This window comes from Pollachius pollachius, assembly GCF_949987615.1.
Source record: "Pollachius pollachius genome assembly, chromosome: 19".
Classification (NCBI taxonomy): Eukaryota; Metazoa; Chordata; class Actinopteri; order Gadiformes; family Gadidae; genus Pollachius; species Pollachius pollachius.
Window position 1 is genome coordinate 6,557,511 of NC_136952.1, and position 17,916 is coordinate 6,575,426.

General features: G+C 51.0%; 1 protein-coding gene across 2 annotated transcripts in view; it reads left to right on the forward strand.

Annotated features, from left to right (window-relative positions):
* The window catches only part of LOC307089993 (CASK interacting protein 2), a 40,269-nt gene that overhangs the window by 20,958 nt on the left and 1,395 nt on the right, over window positions 1-17,916 (forward strand). Inside the window, exons 12-21 of one of the 2 annotated variants that reach the window (XM_079756502.1) lie at window positions 250-367; window positions 2,784-2,918; window positions 6,365-6,480; window positions 7,167-7,233; window positions 9,180-9,256; window positions 10,786-10,896; window positions 11,492-11,593; window positions 12,038-12,176; window positions 12,943-15,660; window positions 16,892-17,126. In XM_079756502.1, the coding sequence (XP_079612628.1) occupies window positions 250-367; window positions 2,784-2,918; window positions 6,365-6,480; window positions 7,167-7,233; window positions 9,180-9,256; window positions 10,786-10,896; window positions 11,492-11,593; window positions 12,038-12,176; window positions 12,943-15,660; window positions 16,892-17,126 (3,818 nt within the window). The remainder of the gene's footprint in view (window positions 1-249; window positions 368-2,783; window positions 2,919-6,364; window positions 6,481-7,166; window positions 7,234-9,179; window positions 9,257-10,785; window positions 10,897-11,491; window positions 11,594-12,037; window positions 12,177-12,942; window positions 15,661-16,891; window positions 17,127-17,916) is intronic. The other variant, XM_079756503.1, reaches the window with a different exon arrangement.

The window sequence follows — 17,916 nt, forward strand, 5'->3', positions numbered from 1 at the left end:
CTGCTTTTTTTAACAATTAAAAATTGCAGTGGTATGCCGCGTCATGCAAATACCAACACAAATTTGAATCGTAATCAAATATTTTGATTGCGCAATACAATTCCGAAAAGCATGTCGAAATGGAAAATGATCTTACTGTCATCATCTCCCTACGGAGGCGTGCTTCAGAAGGCTTCAGCGAATCATGTACTGTGCATGCATGAGGTCACCGCCGGGGTGACCTGAATGTGGTCGTCTGCTCTGTGGCAGGTGTTGGAGCAGCACTCTGACGGTCAGTGGAAGGGCCACGTCCAGGATGGGCAGCGAGGGACGGAGCGCATCGGATTCTTCCCCCCGTCGGTGGTGGAGGTGCTGAGCAGGAGATCAGGTAACTTAAGCCAAAATCGAACCAACCCTGACCCGAAGTTTCGTGGAAATCAAACAAACCCCGACCCTATGATACATGGAAAACGAAACAACCCTGACCCTAAGTTTCGTGGAAACCAAACTAACCCTAACCCTAAGATACGTGGAAAAGTGTGTTCCCATTTGCAAAGATACTCGTACGGGGAGGAAGTTAAAAAAAAAAAAACAGGTAGTCCAGCTGTGCCTAACCAATCAACGGTGAGCAAATGCCCAATTAGTCCCTTAACGAGGTAGCTGTGCCGTTACTGACAACGAGGCTCCTAAAGAGACAACTGTTCTTATACTGGAGCTGATGTTCTCTGTTCTTATTCAATTCGTCTGCATTGTGATGCCCGCTGTTGTCTTTTAGAAGCATTGTACCAACATGACAACATTGTGATACACGATTAAGCCGTCGGAAGGGAATTTAATGAGGTGATATTCCTTCACAATATTGAGTTTAAATTATTCAATACCACACCATATTCCTAAAGGAACACATAAAACACAATGGCCGCTTCCTTCTCCAAGTTCTTCATCTGGAGCTGAGGGGAATAATTAAATACCGTTTCCATTGCGACAACGGTATACATGGTACCCTATTCTCCCGCCCTCCTTATGATTCTCCCTAGTTCTCCACGCTTGCTCTCCATCTTATAATGTCATTACCAGGCCTAACACGGCAGTGGGGGTGCTTATCTTTGTCTGCTTTGCCAAAGCCAAGCAGACAACGTTCTCCATTGCTGGAAACGTTTCAGAGTGGCTGATGCCTGGCCCATGGGATTGGCCCATGTATCAGCTCCTCCTGACGCCCAGAGCTAGCGCTATACTTAGGGACAAAAAGGTTGGGCGGGGGAAAACAACCTCAGGTCGATATGTGAAGAAGCGCTCCAGGGAATGGATGCTACGTCGTCTGGAGGTCCTTGTTTTGTTGTGTGGTTGCAAATAAAGTTGGGCCGGCTGTAGCTATATGCTAAGTCGTTCTAACCTCATTGACAAAAAGGGATTACCCCCCCCACCCCCCCTCCAACCTATACCACACACAGACATGCGCACACACACACACACACACACACACACACACACACACACACACACACACACACACACACACACACACACACACACACACACACACACACACACACACACACACACACACACGCGCGCACACACAATCCTACAACGCACCCTCAAACAACACACTCGCACAGAGACGGGCACAAATGCGCACACGCCGGTACATTAATAGGATTAATGTGGCGCGATTAGGAAGTGTCAGCTCTGTTAAGAGTCTGCGGCGGGCGGCTTTGGTGCCCCGCCGCTTCGTGTGTGCAGCGGGCTCACGTCGGGCGCAGGGAGCGGAGGAGAGGGAGATATAGTGAGGCAGCGGGAGATGAGCGAAACGGGGTTTGATTTAGCGCCCTATAAGCGTGTGACAGGCCCTTTTCTGCTCCCGGGAGCCAAAGTTAGCTCTGAGAGAGAGAGAGCGAGGGGGGGGGGGTAGAGCGTCTGCGTTCAATGATAATGTCACCGTGTCAGCAGACGCGGATCAACACAGAAGCGTTCTGCTGCTGGGGCGTTCTGTCGAGTGAAGCTCTGCGCTTCACTCGACAGAACGCCTCAGCAGCAGAAAGCTTCTCTGAAGCCCCCTTATGGTAAATGTTCAATGGACTGCATATATATAGCGCTTTTCTAACCAGAGACCCACTCAAAGCGCTTTACAATGATGCTAAACATTCACCCATTCATGCACACGTTCACACACCGGCGGCGGTGGCAACCATGCAAGACGACAGCCAGCTCGTCGGGAGCAGTGAGGTTACTGTATGTGTCTTGCTCAGGGACAACTCTGAGGGACAGACCTTAAAGGGGCCTGTACATCGCCATGTCAACTCACAAAATGACTGCCCCCCCTCCACTTGGGAAGCATAGGAGTGTTACTCATTTGGTTGGTAGTCATGTCTTTTGGGGGTAATTGTTGAGCAATTCGTTGCGTAATAATTTGTCATCATGGCTGAGCCTGTTGTGTTTGAGCTGGCGCTGTGTTTCCCATGCAAGACTTGGCAAAAACAACATTTTGAGTTGCCTAGGTTACGGTTTATTTACCTTGATTCAGGCCTTGATAGTGCTACAACTCAACATAGGCTTATTGAAGACCTTTTAGGCTTTGGGGGTATTTGAGACCTCAGGTGGCAACTTGCGTATTCATCTACTGCGATGCGAGATGCAGGTTTTCTGTTGTAGCTAGTGGTTGTGCTTCTTCAGCGACGAAAGGGTTCCAGTATGTCAACAACACACCAATATGGGACTTGAGTGAGCGAGAACCCAGAACGTGATCCTCCTCCCGTTAGCAGGCATGTCTCCTCCGGTCTCATCAGCTCCTTCTTTGTCTTCAGGAGGCGGGACCCTTTCCCGCCAGGCCTCGTTGCCATGCCAACGCAAGCACTTCCTGTCCAGAGCTCCCCAAGCTAGCCTGGGCACTGGGCCGCAAAGCCAGGAGTTGACGCGTGCTCTCTGCTACCAGCAAGAAGGTACACACTCGCTCACTCGCACACTCTCTCTCCTCTACGAACAAGCAGGTACAGTCACTCTCCCACTCACACACTCCCTCTCTTTTAAGAACAAGCAGGTACTCTCACTCACTCACTCTCACACACACACACACACACACACCTTCTCTCAACTCTCTCATGTTGCTTTTCTTTTTTCACACGTTATCTTTTCTAACCAAGCTGGATGTTGGTGACCTCCGACCCCCACTATCGCCCCCCCTACCCACAGCCAAAATCGAGGGGTCACCCCTTTCTTCAGGTCCCCTAGTGAGCACTGTGTGTGTGTGTGTGCGTGTGCGTGTGTGCGTGTGTGTGTGTGTTAGGTGCTCCACATGGCAGTGAGCTCTCACCTCCAGCTAGTCCCGCTAGTCCCACTGAGGACGTGTGGGTCCTCCGGGGTAACCCCGCCACTGGTAAGAGTGTGTGCCCTCCCCCACCCCAGCCTGTGTGGAGAACACCCTGATCCCCTCTTCTAAACAACCCCCCCCACCCCCTAGCAGTACCTCTAACCCTGCTCCTGACCCTGTACTTATGGCGTTTTTCCATTCACACTTGCCCGTGCCGAGCCGTTCGGTACCGTGCTGATTTGCGGGCCCACTACCGGTTTATACATGCCAAACAGTGCCGGGGTCGTAACCCCGAGATGCACCATCTCCGAGGTCGGGCCGAAGTGAGCCCGCCAATCCTCAAAACCCCACCTTGAAGCTGGCTGTGGTGAAGTCAGCCCCGGTTGCTATTAGGAGCGAAAAGTTTTCTCGCAAGTTGTGTGAATATAGACCTATGAAAGTACAATAATCTTTGCATGCTTTTGTACATGACACATCGCCATGCACGATGAGTTTGTCTAGAGTTTGTTTGCCTGATTTCAAAGGGTAACGAAGGTTCAGCAGAAGGGCACTGTGATGATGTAGGTTTGACGATATTCTCGAAATAGTTTGTTGAAATAGGACCGATTATTTCAGATGAGTCTAATATTTCACTCTATAAGGTCGCTGATTTCGACATTCAACACTTTTCTTACCTAAAATCAAGGACATCGTTTGGCACTAGGGAAATATCTGTGAAACATTGACTAATGTTTAAACAGAACTATTATGAAATAAATCGGCTCTCAATGAGCTATTGACTTTGGAGTAAAAAGAAGGGGAATATTGACCGTCAAACTGAATTCATCATCACGAATATCATTGTGTGTGTTGCTGTCCATTTGAAACAACTCAAATATATTAACTGTCGAACCAATCCAATTTTAGACTAGGCTATAACATAAAAGTAAATAGGCAGTAAAAGGGTGGGGTCATCACTCAAGACAAGTGCGTGTCGCCGTCCTTGCGCGTGGCCTGAGCCGGGACTGTGCAGTAAAGTGGAAAAACGCCATTAGTAGCTCTGTAGACTAGCTGGCATGTTGACAATGGAACATAATCGGAATCACAATCATTCATATCAGAATCACAATCACAATTATTGTAATTAAATAGTGCACTTTGAGGCACTCAGAGTACTGCATACTGAGCGAGTGTGTGTGTGTGTGTGTGTGTGTGTGTGTGTGTGTGTATGAGTAAGTGTGGGTGGGTGGGTGGATTGGGTGGGTGTGTTGCACCCACCTGGTGGATTCACAGCAACCAGTATGCGTCAGAACGCTCACTACACACACTGACTGACTGACTGACTGACTGACTGACTGACTGACTGACTGACTGACTGACTGACTGACTGACTGACTGACTGACTGACTGACTGGCCATCATCAAGGTCTAAGTTGCATGGAGCGAGACTCACACAAAGCTCCCCAAGGCTTTTTTGGGTTGCAGTGCCGTGTGTGTGTGTGTGTGTGTGTGTGTGTGTGTGTGTGTGTGTGTGTGTGTGTGGCAGATAGTGAAGTGTTGTGTACGTAACACCGTGTCCCGGTGTGGCTTTGCCATGCTCTGTGTGGACCTACCATCCCCAGTCCCTCCTATTCCTATTCCTATTCTTCCTCATGTAAAGGAGCAGCCTTCTCACGGCAGCAGTCGGTCAAACCGTTTAACACAGATCAACACCCTGGACTGGCCTAAACGCCAGACACTCCTCCCCCACGGCAACTCATGTTAACCTCACTCCCCTACTGTTTCTAATACCCCCCCCAATAAGCTGTGCGTCTCTTAATTCACAGCTTTGCCCCACCCAGTGGGGGGTGGGGTGGACGGAGTTAACCCTACGATGCTCCCCTCTCCGCCTTAAAGACTTGGCCTGTTTTCCTATAGCCTTCCAGCTGAGCGCTGAACTCTCTGTTCCCTAACCAAACCCTAAAACCGCTTACTGAAGATGAAAAGTGATCAAGTGGGTTACGTTGTAGTGCTATGGATTGATAACCCTGGGCCCAATCTCCACTCAACTGCACAAAGTTGTCAAAACCTAGGATAAGATCAAATCAAATTAAGCTCATCGCCCTCTATGGGTTATCGGCCGTGCCACGACATGAGTCACCTGTTTTGGGTAACCAGGTAGCATCACCAGGTAAACAGCCAGGCCCGAACAGCAAGATAGCCCCTCCCTGAATGAAAAAAATCCAGTATCAGATGTCAGCCAGAAGGCATTTCATACAGGTTGATAGCGGGCGGGGCCTAGCTCAGGCAGGGTGTCTGGTTTTCCTTCAACAGGCTCGGTAGCTTTAAAACTGATTCATATGCCAAAGTGAGGAGTGTATAAACACAATGTGGGTTGTGTTACTTTGTGGTCCTTCACTTCAAGAGGTTCTGCTACAATACGGCTTTCTGCTACCCACTTCTTATGCGGATGGCCAAACAAAAGATAGAGGTTGTTAGGAGTCAAACTCAGGAGCAGAGTATCATGGTGGGAGTGTAATAACTGTTTTTGCATGTTGATTTTTAATGGACTACACTGTCTTTGATGTCTCTGTCCTCGGGGCGAGAACAGTGTGTGATGGTTGGTTATGACAGTGCTGTCACCTGCTTGCGTTCCCCCTTCCAGTGTGGCTCCAGGACCTGCATATGAATTAGGGATGTGTTGCAGTAGACGTTAGTGTTTAGTGCTGCAGTGTTTCAGTTCGTCGGAACACTCAAGGCTGAGAAAGAAAGATGCTTTGTTACGATCTGAATGAGGATAAACTGTTTATTCCCTCAGAGCTGACGAGCCAAACAACCAGGAGACACACGGTGATCATCACAGCCATTTGACAAGTTGATGAGTCTCTCTCCCTCTCCCTCCCCTCTCCCTCCCTCCCTCCCTCTCTCCCTCTCCCTCTCTCTCTCTCTCTCTCTCTCTCTCTCTCTCTCTCTCCCTCTCTCTCTCTCCCTCTCTCCCTCTCCCTCTCCCTCTCCCTCTCCCTCCCTCCCTCCCTCCCTCCCTCCCTCTCCCTCTCCCTCTCTCTCTTTCTCTCTCTCTCTCTCTCTCTCTCTCTCTCTCTCTCTCTCTCTCTCTCCCAGGTGATGACAGGAACAGTGTGGGGAGCTCCAGCAGTGTGGGCAGCAGTCGTAGCGCCGGCAGCGGCCAGAGCTCTGAGAACTCCAAGCACAGCAGCTCCCATGGGCGAGAGAGAAAGGTCAGCTCCGGCCTCCAGACGTCTCCATGGAAACGCTAAATAAACAAATCAACCTTTAAACAAATACACAATGTGAACAATGGCGGTGGTGGAGCGAGTTTAGGCCCGCTGCGTTCAAATGTGACACCCTCCAAATGTAAAAAGATATACTCACACGCGTCACACACTCTTTAATAGATGCACATTTCCCATCTAAGGCACCGCATCTTCCCCATTACTGTGATAGTACTGCGCTATGTACCATGTCCAGTACAGAAGGAGGACGCTAAATAAACACAGTGAACCGACTCTGCGTATATCAGTCGTTTCGATTGGCTGGCTAAGTACAATTAACCCGTTAAACGACGCCCACCTGTCCCGATCAGCGATGAAGTAACAATCGGTGGCAAACGATCCAAAACATGTAAATACCCGATTAATGCAGGGACATAATGATTCTATCCGCGAGGTACATCGTATTGAGCGGATAAACACTTTCAGCACAAACTTATGTGAACATAACATCAAACACCATCATTGGCTATATGGTATAAAGCTGTGACTCCTGGACACAAACACATCGGATGTCTTTTATGCTTGTGCCCTGGAGAGTGCAATATAATGATTTGTCAATGTTGTTTTCTACTCCTTCATTGTGTACTTTCATGAGTTGTGTTTGAATGGTCTGTTCCTATTTTGTTGTGTAGCTGGCTCCCTCTGCTGGTGAAACAGGAGACTCACACCACACCTCGCACCAAGACGACAGCTCCACAGGTGAGGGCAGGGTTCATAATGTGAGGTCATTAGTGGTCTCACAAACAGGTAAGGGGTAGCCTTCTTTCTGTAGGACACTTGCCTGTGTTTAAGAGCACATTAATCTATCCGCCCAATATCGGGAGAGGCAGGAGGTTGGTGTATCCTGAATAAGAATATACCCACTGGGAGTGGGAGACACACGCACTCCTTCATTTTCAATTGAAACAACACAGTGGCAGTATTTAGAGAGTTCCACGTCTACTACATCCATAGACTGCTCGTGTTGTGTGTCCTCGTGGCTTCCAGACGACAGGAAATGAGACAATATTGTCTACACTACACATACCTGGGAAAACCCAAAACCAATCAAAAAAACGGTTATATCGGTTATCTGCTCACAAAGAGCTAGTATTTGTGTGTGTATGTGTGAGCGTGTGTATTTGTGAGTGTGTGTGTGTGTGTGTGTGTGTGTGTGTGTGTGTGTGTGTGTGTGTGCGTGTGTCCTCTTTAAGAGAAGAAACGAGCCATCGCTCTATAAGGACAGACGAGGCCAGAGCAAGCCAGGACACGGCCCAAGATATGTTCATTACTGTGGACCCTTGGGCTCAGTGTGTGTGTGTGTGTGTTATGAGGTCGGGGGAGGAGTCTGTGTGTGTGTGTGTATTTATTTTTTGGGTGGAAAAAAGAGAAGAATTGAACGACATAGAGGAGAGTTGAACCACAGAACGAGGAAAAAGATAAAGAGAGAGAGGAGACGATTGACCACTGAGAGACTTCTGCTCTGCGGACAGCACTCTGTCCGCCATGTTGGGTAGCTGTGTGGAGCGGTGAGGGAAGGAGGGGGGGGAAGGAGACAGAGAGAGATGAGATGAGGTGCTAAACAGAGGGAGACACATCGATTTTGATCTCCCTGACTGGTGAGTTTATTATAGCACCAGGATGCGTAATGGATGAGGAATCTTGTTTTGTTGAACATCTGGAATGGCCAAATGCCCAGTGTGGAGTGTGTGTGTGTGTGTGTGTGTGTGTGTGTGTGTGTGTGTGTGTGTGTGTGTGTGTGTGTGTGTGTGTGTGTGTGTGTGTGTGTGTGTGTGTGTGTGTGTGTGTGTGTGTGTGTGTGTGTTAATTTAAACCTCAGTTTTTTCAGACAAGCTTTGAATTTGATATATTGTCTTAATCTCTCTGTCTCTTTCTGTTTTTGCTCTCTCTCTCTCTCTCTCTCTCTCTCTCTCTCTCTCTCTCTCTCTCTCTCATTCTGTCTCTCACTCTCTCTCATCTGCCTCTTTTTTACCTGTCTCTATCTTTACGCCCCTGGGCCTAAATAACTCTTCTCTAGGTGTCTAAACCTCTTAATACTCCAGGTAAACGATAACTCTTCTTCAGGGTTTGAAGCATGGCAGCCTCCCTCCATGAAACTCACTTTAAAACAAGAACAACCATTCAGAAATTATAAGACATGTAGAAAAACAAAACACTTGAGGATAGGTGTGATTGATTGGTCAGAAGACTTGTGGGAGAGGGTAATCAAAGACAAACCCCAGGGCAAGAGAGGGTTAGGGGGGAGAGGGAGAGAGGGAGAGAAAAAGTCTAGTGCCTCAGCTTTGTACTTTTTGTGTGCTCTTGGCTGTCTGACGTCTGTCTCTCGGCAGCCCGTTGGCTTCTGCCTGTTTTGTAGTACTCTATTTCGGCCCCCATGATTTGGGTGGCGAATTGTGCGAGAAGCGATCAATAACAGGATGGAATTTAGATTCCTGAAAGCCGATTGTGACACTGATTGTCGAAATCATTCTCAGCCCCCATTCAAACCACTTGCTTGTTCTACATCAGGGTTTGATGATCTGTGGGCAGTTTGACTGTGTTGTCGGAGTGAGTGTGTGTTTGAGTTTGCACACTTGGACGTGGATGAAGGTGTTGTCTCGGCCGGTGACTGGAGGTGGGGTCACGGACTCTTGTTTGTGCTGCAGGAGGAGTCCCCCGCCGACCCTCCAACGGAGTCCCGCAGCAGGGCTCCATGAGGCCGGAGCAGTTACTGGAGGGCAGGGTGGGTGACTGCTGATTGGATGTCACCTACTGTCACACACTGGTTAATTAGTGTCACCTACTGTCACACACTGGTTAATTAATGTTACCTACTGTCACACACTGGTTAATTAATGTCACCTACTGTCACATACTGGTTAATTAGTGTCACCTACTGTCACATACTGGTTAATTAATGTCACCTACTGTCACATACTGGTTAATTAATGTCACCTACTGTCACACACTGGTTAATTAGTGTCACCTACTGTCACACACTGGTTAATTAATGTCACATACTGTCACACACTGGTTAATTAATGTCACCTACTGTCACACACTGGTTAATTAATGTCACCTACTGTCACACACTGGTTAATTAGTGTCACCTACTGTCACACACTGGTTAATTAATGTCACCTACTGTCACACACTGGTTAATTAATGTCACCTACTGTCACACACTGGTTAATTAATGTCACCTACTGTCACACACTGGTTAATTAATGTTACCTACTGTCACACACTGGTTAATTAATGTCACATACTCGTTAATTAATGTCACATGCTGTCACATACTGGTTAATTAATGTCACCTACTGTCACACACTGGTTAATTAATGTCACCTACTGTCACACACTGGTTAATTAGTGTCACCTACTGTCACATACTGGTTAATTAGTGTCACCTACTGTCACATACTGGTTAATTAATGTCACATACTGGTTAATTAATGTCACATACTGTCACATACTAGTGATATACTACTGATTTATTGTGATAAGTACTGGCACATACTACTGATATACTACTTATTTACTCCTATCTACTCCTATCTCAATCTACATTGTCACATACTACTGATATACTGTCATATATACTGTTGCATTGCACTGATATACTGTCGTATATATTGACACATACATTTGATATACTGTCATATATATATATACTGTCACATACTACTGATATACTTTCATTTATACTGTCACATGCTACTGATATACTGTCAGATACTACTGATATGCTGTCATGTATACTGTCACATACTACTGATGTACTGTCGAATATACTGTCACATACTACTGATATAGTGTTGTATATACTGTCAAGTACTACTGATAAACTTCCATTTATACTGTCACATACTACTTATAAAAAAAACTACTAAACTACTGTCACATTGAAATGTCAGGCCTACTGATTTACTGTCATCTACAAGGTCGCAGTCTTCTAACACAGTCTTCACTCTCGTATATACTGTCACATACTACTGATAAACTTTCGTTCATACTGTCACATACTACTGATAAACCTTTGTTCATACTGTCACATACTACTGATAAACTTTTGTTCATACTGTCACATACTACTGATAAAAGGTCCCATTGTCAGGCCTATACTGATATACCGTCATACAGTTGACAAGCCCGGCCTTCATGATTCATGGGGTGTGTTACGAGCTGGCGTGTGTATCTGATAATTAGTTTTGTTTACAGTAGTATTACTGCAGTATTACTACAGTTCTACTAAACACACACTCCCCCCAGGACTCTGAGGCCATCTACCAGTGGCTGCAGCAGTTCCAGCTGGAGCAGTACACGGCCAACTTCATCACCGCGGGCTACGACGTGCCCACCATCAGCAGGATGACCCCCGAGGTGTGTGTGTGTCTGTGTGTGTGTGTGTGTGTGCGTGTCTGTGTGTGGTCACACGGGACATGTCACCCATCCATTCGTTCGTCGTACCGCAATGAACGGAATGCTAAAACGTCACATCCCTCAAGCCATAATAATAATTTATAAAAGAATATTGTATTTTTTATTGATTTTATTTGTTACTCAATGCCAACTCTCTAAATGTGCAAGCCATTATAAGCGTTATAAATGATGAACATATATATTTATATTATTTTAAGAAATGTACTCTATGCTCACTTATACTTTGCCAGGAGTTCCATTTCCTGTTAGCGGCAGTCATGACATCATAGAACAGCTGGAGTCATGACGTCATAGAACAGCTGGAGTCATGACGTCATAGAACAGCTGGAGTCATGACGTCATAGAACAGCTGGAGTCATGACGTCATAGAACAGCTGGAGTCATGACGTCATAGAACAGCTGGAGTCATGACGTCATAGAACAGCTGGAGTCATGACGTCCCTCACCCCTCCAGTCCTCTTCTCAGGGCTACCGGGGGGCCGCTCCGATCCCATCCTCACCGTGTCCTGTTCTCACCCCCCCCCCCCCCCCCCAGGACCTGACGGCCATCGGGGTGACCAAGCCCGGCCACCGCAAGAAGATCTCCAGCGAGGTGGTCCGACTGAGCGTCCCCGAGTGGCTGCCCGACTACATCCCTGTAAGAGACTCACTCCCTCGGTGGTGGTGGGGGTGGTGGTGGGGGTGTTCTCTTGGTATTGCACCGTTCCATCCAAAAACCGATTCCCTATTCAAAATCAATTCCCGAATCAGAGACGATACTTCGGTTCAGTGGGTAGGGGGGCGTATATCAAGATATACCCCGAGCCGCTGTGCACTAAGAAAGGCTGTGTAGCAAACTATGGCGTTAGAAGCAGAGTGTGTGTAAGATGAGGGATTTTTACTACTTATCTTATAAACTGATTGCAATAATGTAAACACGCAAAGGTAAACCTAAGACAAAAGGAAAAATGTTTTAATAAATGAATAAAAGAATACATTATTTTGTGGAAGTTGTCAGTCGATTCAGAACCCCCGCTTTAGTCCACCTCTGTGTCTTTGAGTGTCGTTTTCTTAATTTGAAGCCCGTCTTCCTTCGTTCCAGGCCGAGCTGGGTGAGTGGCTGGGGGTGATCGGGCTGCCCCAGTACCAGAAGAGGCTCTGTGAGAACGGCTACGACTCCATCCCCATCGTCAAGGACATCACCTGGGAGGACCTGCAGGAGATAGGCATCACCAAGCTGGGTAGGTCCTGGTCTGGTAGGTCCTGGTGTGGTAGGCCCTGGTCTGGTAGGCCCTGGTCTGGTAGGTCCTGGTGTGGTAGGCCCTGGTGTGGTAGGCCCTGGTCTGTCTGGGTAGGCCCTGGTTTGGGTGGGTGGGTCCTGGTCTGGGTAGGCTCTGGTCTGTATTGGTAGGCTCTGGTCTGTGTAGGCTCTGGTCTGTCTCGGTAGGCTCTGGTCTGTCTGTGTAGGCCCTGGTCTGTATGGGTAGGCCCTGGTCTGGGTAGGCCCTGGTCTGGGTAGGCCCTGGTCTGGGTAGGCCCTGGTCTGGTAGGCCCTGGTCTGGTAGGCCCTGGTCTGTCTGGGTAGGCCCTGGTCTGGGTAGGCCCTGGTCTGGTAGGCCCTGGTCAGTGTAGGCTCTGGTCTGTCTGGGTAGGCCCTGGTCTGGGTAGGCCCTGGTCTGGTAGGCCCTGGTCAGTGTAGGCTCTGGTCTGTCTGGGTAGGCCCTGGTCTGGTAGGCCCTGGTCAGTGTAGGCTCTGGTCTGTCTGGGGAGGCTCAACCAAATTACATGAAAGGTGAAAGTAAGGATAATTGAAACATTGAATGCTGTTTTTTTGTTTCTATTAGTTTCTTTGTCTTCATAAAATGATTAAGGATGATTCTGTAGCTGTATCTTCGTACAACAACGATTCTTAAAACACGGGTTGGGACCAAAAATGTTGATTCATGTGTGTGGACCCCCCCCCTTGCGGTGTTCTCCACGGTGACCGGCGGCGCCTTGCCTCCCCAGGGCACCAGAAGAAGCTGATGGTGGCGGTGAAGCGCCTCAGCGACCTGCAGCGGGGCCGTAACCCGGGCAACCAGGCGGGGGGCGGGACCCTCCGAAGGAACCCCCCCGCCGCGCTGGAGCTGCTGGCCATCGAGCACAGCGCCCGCCAGTCCGCCGACAGCCCCTCGCCGCGCCCCCCCAGGGCCCTGGCCTCCTTCCAGGACAGCGAGCTGAGCGCCGAGCTGCAGAGCGCCCTGACCGGCAGGGCGGGCCCCGGGGGGCTGGCGGGGGGCGAGGCCTTCGCCATCCGGACGGCGGCCCTCATGTCCGACAGCCAGGAGAGCATCGGGACGCGGTCCCGCGGGTCGGGGAATTCGGGGAATTCCAATCCCGGGAATTCCCATGCGGGGATCCCTCCGGACGCCCGGGCGCTGGCGCTGGCGCTGCCCGGCGCCGCGCGGCTCTCCCAGGAGGCTCCGGAGAGCGGGGGGGAGAGGGGGAGGCGGCCCGGGGGAGGGGACAGCCCGGGGAGGCGGAGCCACACCCCCACCAGGCTGAACTACGTCCCGCTCACGCCCCCGCTCACCCCCAGCAAGATGCCCCGCTTCGCCCACCCGGGCGGGGACCCCAGGGGCAGGGCGGTGCTCTACCAGCCCGTCTCCACCCCCCCCTCCCCTGGACCCCCGGCCTCACCCGGTCCCCAGGCTTCCTCCGGACCCCAGGCCTTCAGCTATCTCCAGCCCCAGGGAGCGCCCGCGGGAATGCCGAGGGGAGCGCCCGGGGGAGGGGCCGGCGGTCCGGCCAGGCTCTTCAAGCCCCTGGCCGGTGCGGTCCAGCTCCCGGGCCCCTGCCCCGGTCAGATGGTGCCCGGCCACCGGCACCAGGCCGTCGTGCGGCGGGACGCGGCCAAGGCGCGCTCCCAGAGCCTGACGCGCTACGCCCTGTCGGACGGCGACCACGACCACGACGGCCTCCACCGTCACCACGACAACCACCTGACCCGGGTCCCCTGCTCCTCCTCCTCCTCCACCACCCCCACCTCCTCCTGCTCCTCCTCCTCCTCCTCCTCCGTGCCGTCGTACGCCACGCTGGGGCGCCGCGGGGGGCGTGGCGCCGCGCCCGAGGCGGGCGAAGAGCGGCCCAAGCTCAACCGCAGCCAGTCCTTCGCCGTGCGCTCCCGCCGCAAGGGCCCGCCCCCGCCCCCACCCAAGAGGATGAGCTCGGTCACCGGGGGCCCAGGGGCGGAGCTTAGCTTGTTTGATGGGGCGGAGCCTGGCCTGTTTGTCGGGACGGAGTCTAACTCGTCGCTGGTGGCGCAGGCGGAGGGAGAGATTGTGCGTACCGTTCGGAGCATCGCCGCCCGGCTGGAAGGAGGGGGCGGGGCCCGGCCTGAGGGAGGAGGCGTGGCCCGGCTGGAAGGAGGGGGCGTGGCCAGGCCTGAGGGAGGAGGCGTGGCCAGGCCTGAGGGAGGGGGCGTGGCCCGGCTGGAAGGAGGGGGCGGGGCCAGGCCTGAGGGCGGAGGCGTGGCCAGGCCTGAGGGAGGAGGCGTGGCCAGGCTGGAGGGAGGAGGCGTGGCCAGGCCTGAGGGAGGAGGCGTGGCCAGGCTGGAGGGAGGGGGCGTGGCCAGGCCTGAGGGAGGAGGCGTGGCCCGGCTTGAAGGAGGAGGCGTGGCCCGGCTTGAGGGAGGAGGCATGGCCAGGCTGGAGGGAGGAGGCGGGGCCAGTCCCTCCAGGAGGAGGGATGTCCCGCCCCCCCGTGAGACACTGAGCCCCCAGATGTCCCCACGCCACCTCCACCTACACCACCACCACCCCCCCTTGGTGGGGCCCTCTACAGCTGGCCCCACCCTGGGTCTTCAGCTCCGGAGGGCGGCCAGCGAGAGAGGGCAGGGTGTGAGTGAGAGAAGGGCAGAGAGAGGGGGAGGTAGGGAGGGAGCGGGGGAGGACAGGGAGGGAGGGAGGAGGAGCGCTCAGCCGTCGGGATGCACCACCAACACGGCCATCGCCGCAGACACGATCGCCAGGAACGCCACCCCTGCTCCCGGGGGCTCCCCGAGGAGGAGCGCCGGCCCCGGCCTCCCCTTCGCGGAGGAGGGCAACCTCACCGTCAGGCAGCGGCCCCGGCTGGCGTCGGGGACCAGGCAGGACTCGGACCCCGAGGCCGCGGCCCCTCCGTCGGAAGGCCCGGCGCGGAGCCCACCCAAGACCCTGGACCTCCCGGAGTTCAACCTCAAAGAGTCGGACACCGTCAAGAGGCGGCCCAAGTGCCGAGACCGGGACGGGCAGACGCCGGAGGGGCCGGTCACGCCCACCGATGGCTCAGAGGGCGGGGCCTCGCCCACGAGTGGCTTCGGCGGCGGCGGCGGCGGCGGCCAGCAGCAGCCGGGGATGATCTTCCAGAGGGTGGGCTCCACGGGGAGAGGACCTCCGGTCTCCAGCAAACCTTCCAGCCTGAGGACGCCGGCCTCCCCGGGCCCCCCCAGACCCCCCGGCGGTGGTGGCGCCGTCTCGCCGCGCCGTACGTCCATCCCCACGCTCACCAGCGTTCAGGTGCACACGGTCTCGCCGCAGCTCGGCGCCCAGCTCCAGTCCTACGGGGCCGCCGCCCCCGCCCCGAGACCCGCCGGGCCGGCCACGCCTGTGAGGCTCCCCGGGCAGCGGCAGGACGCCGCCGCCGCCGCCGCCGCCGCGGGTCGGCACAGGGCCTTGTCCCGACTGCCCCAGCTAGGCACCGCCACAGGTAACCATGGTTACAAACACGGGGTCCATGCTTTTCGTTTTCTTGGAAATACATTGGGGGTTATTTGGTTTTAATTACTGTTTTTGTTAGATAACCTGATGATCTTCAGAAAATGCACAGTGAGGATTTGTTGACATCAAAGGTTTTGTGATTTTAATAGAAGCGACCAGACGATACCCCAAATCCCATTCCCGTTTGACGATGTTTCATGAAGATATCAATTAGGTCCAATGAACAGGGTGTCACAGGACGCAAAATAATTTTTTTGAATTTCGGCATCCAAAGAATTCATTTAAGCGTAAAAAATGTCTTTGCGTTAAAACAATAGGATTATTTGTCTTGTTTGATTCATGCCACAACTATGAGGTGAAACCCATGCTTTGTCGCTGTGTCACCCAGATTGATATGTAATGCAAGTTCTTCACACTTTTCATAGAACTGTATTTCTTCAAAGACAGTTTTCTTGTATTCCGGCCAATTTATTAACAAAAATCACAAAACAAAAATCACAAAACCAAACTCTGTGTAATCCAGCGTTGAATCTCTAAGGTTTAACTGTGATTTTCCAGTGATATTTCCTCCTTCATTAAAAGAAAAAGGCATGCACAGAAATTCAGAGAAATTTTATAAAGATTTCTGTAAATATGATTTTGTTTATTTTTGCGTTTTTGTTTCTGTTTAAAGAGTTTTAGATGTTTTCATTTTCATTTGTTGAACCGGTTCGGAGAATAGAATAGAATATAATAGAATAGAAAGCTTTAATTGTCATCATACACAGTACAATGAAATTCAAAGAGCAGATCCTTAAAAGTGCACACATAGTTAGCACAAAATAAAGACTATAGAGTAAAATTTAAAAAAATAATTAATACACACTAAAGAACCACAAAAAGACAACAAAAACATTTTGAGCACAGGTTTGAGTCCAAGAGCGGCTAGCGGCGTATTGAACGATAGAGGTAGGTTATGTCTGGTGGTGCAGTGGTCAGTGGAAATATGTCAGTGCAGTTTATATTAGTGCAAATTTGAGTTCAATTTAGTGACAGCTTTGGGAAAGAAGCGGTCTGTCCCTCTAGTCAAGCACACTTGAATGTATCAGGCTCTATTTTCCTCTCGCTTCATTAAGGACTCAATTATATTGGTGAATCAATGACATTGTTTTCGCGTTCGTCCTGAAACCAGCTGTTTAATCCGGGCCCCGACGTCCCTGTGGTCTCACTCTTCTCTCTAGTCTCAGGCCCGGGTAGTCCAACGGCTCTGAACATCAAGGCAGCCAGGAGCGTCACCTTCACCTCCTCCTCCTCCTCCTGCTCCTCGCCCTCCTCGCCCTCCCCTCCTCCTCCCTCCAGCCTGGCGTTCCCCGGGGCCCTCCTGGCCCAGAGGAGGCTGGAGGAGACCAGCACGTCGCTGGAGGCGGCTCTGAAAGAGGTGGAGACCAAGCTGGCTCAGGACGGACATGTCGAAGGGTAAGAAAACAAAACAAAACAAAATCCTACTTCTATAGCCAATTTGGAAGTAACTTACTTCTAAATTAGGTTCCATTTTTATTGAACCTAATTAGTTAGAAGTAACTTTTAAATTACTCATTTTAATTTTGGCACTGAGTTTATTTGGCCACTGTCCACTCAAGCTCATTGAGTTAGTTTTTTGTCTCTATTTTCCACAAACTCTGGTGGGAAATGGACTCCGGGTCAACGTTCACATCCTCAGATAAGCAGTTTCCACAGTTAGCCAGTTTTTTTTACTTGGCATCTCACATAGTCTGCCCACGCCCACTTCCTCATTCCTCTTTCTCATTGGAGTACAAATGGTCCGATCAAATCGACGTTCAGTGCTCATGTGTGTGATGTATAAAGCCCAGCATGGTCATTGTCCTATCATTTTATTGCTATATTGTACTCCAGGAGTACAATATAGATATTTATTCAAACCATTCCTTTTGTTTGACTCAAGGAGCCTGTGAATAAGTATTAAAACCATTTCTTCTGCTCTTTCACGAGTCTTTGTTTCCCAGTATTAAAACCTTTCCTTCGGCTCTTCCAGAAGTTTTTGTTAACAAGTATTAAAACCTTTCCTTCTGTACGACTCCAGAAGTCTTTGTTTACAAGTAATAAAACCATTCCTTCTGTTGTACTCCAGAAGTCTGTGAATAAGTATAGACACCATTCCTTCTGCTCTTCCAGGACCAGTGGCATCATGAACAAATGTTAACCCCATTCCTCTGCTCTTCCAGGACCAGTGGCACCGTGAACAAAT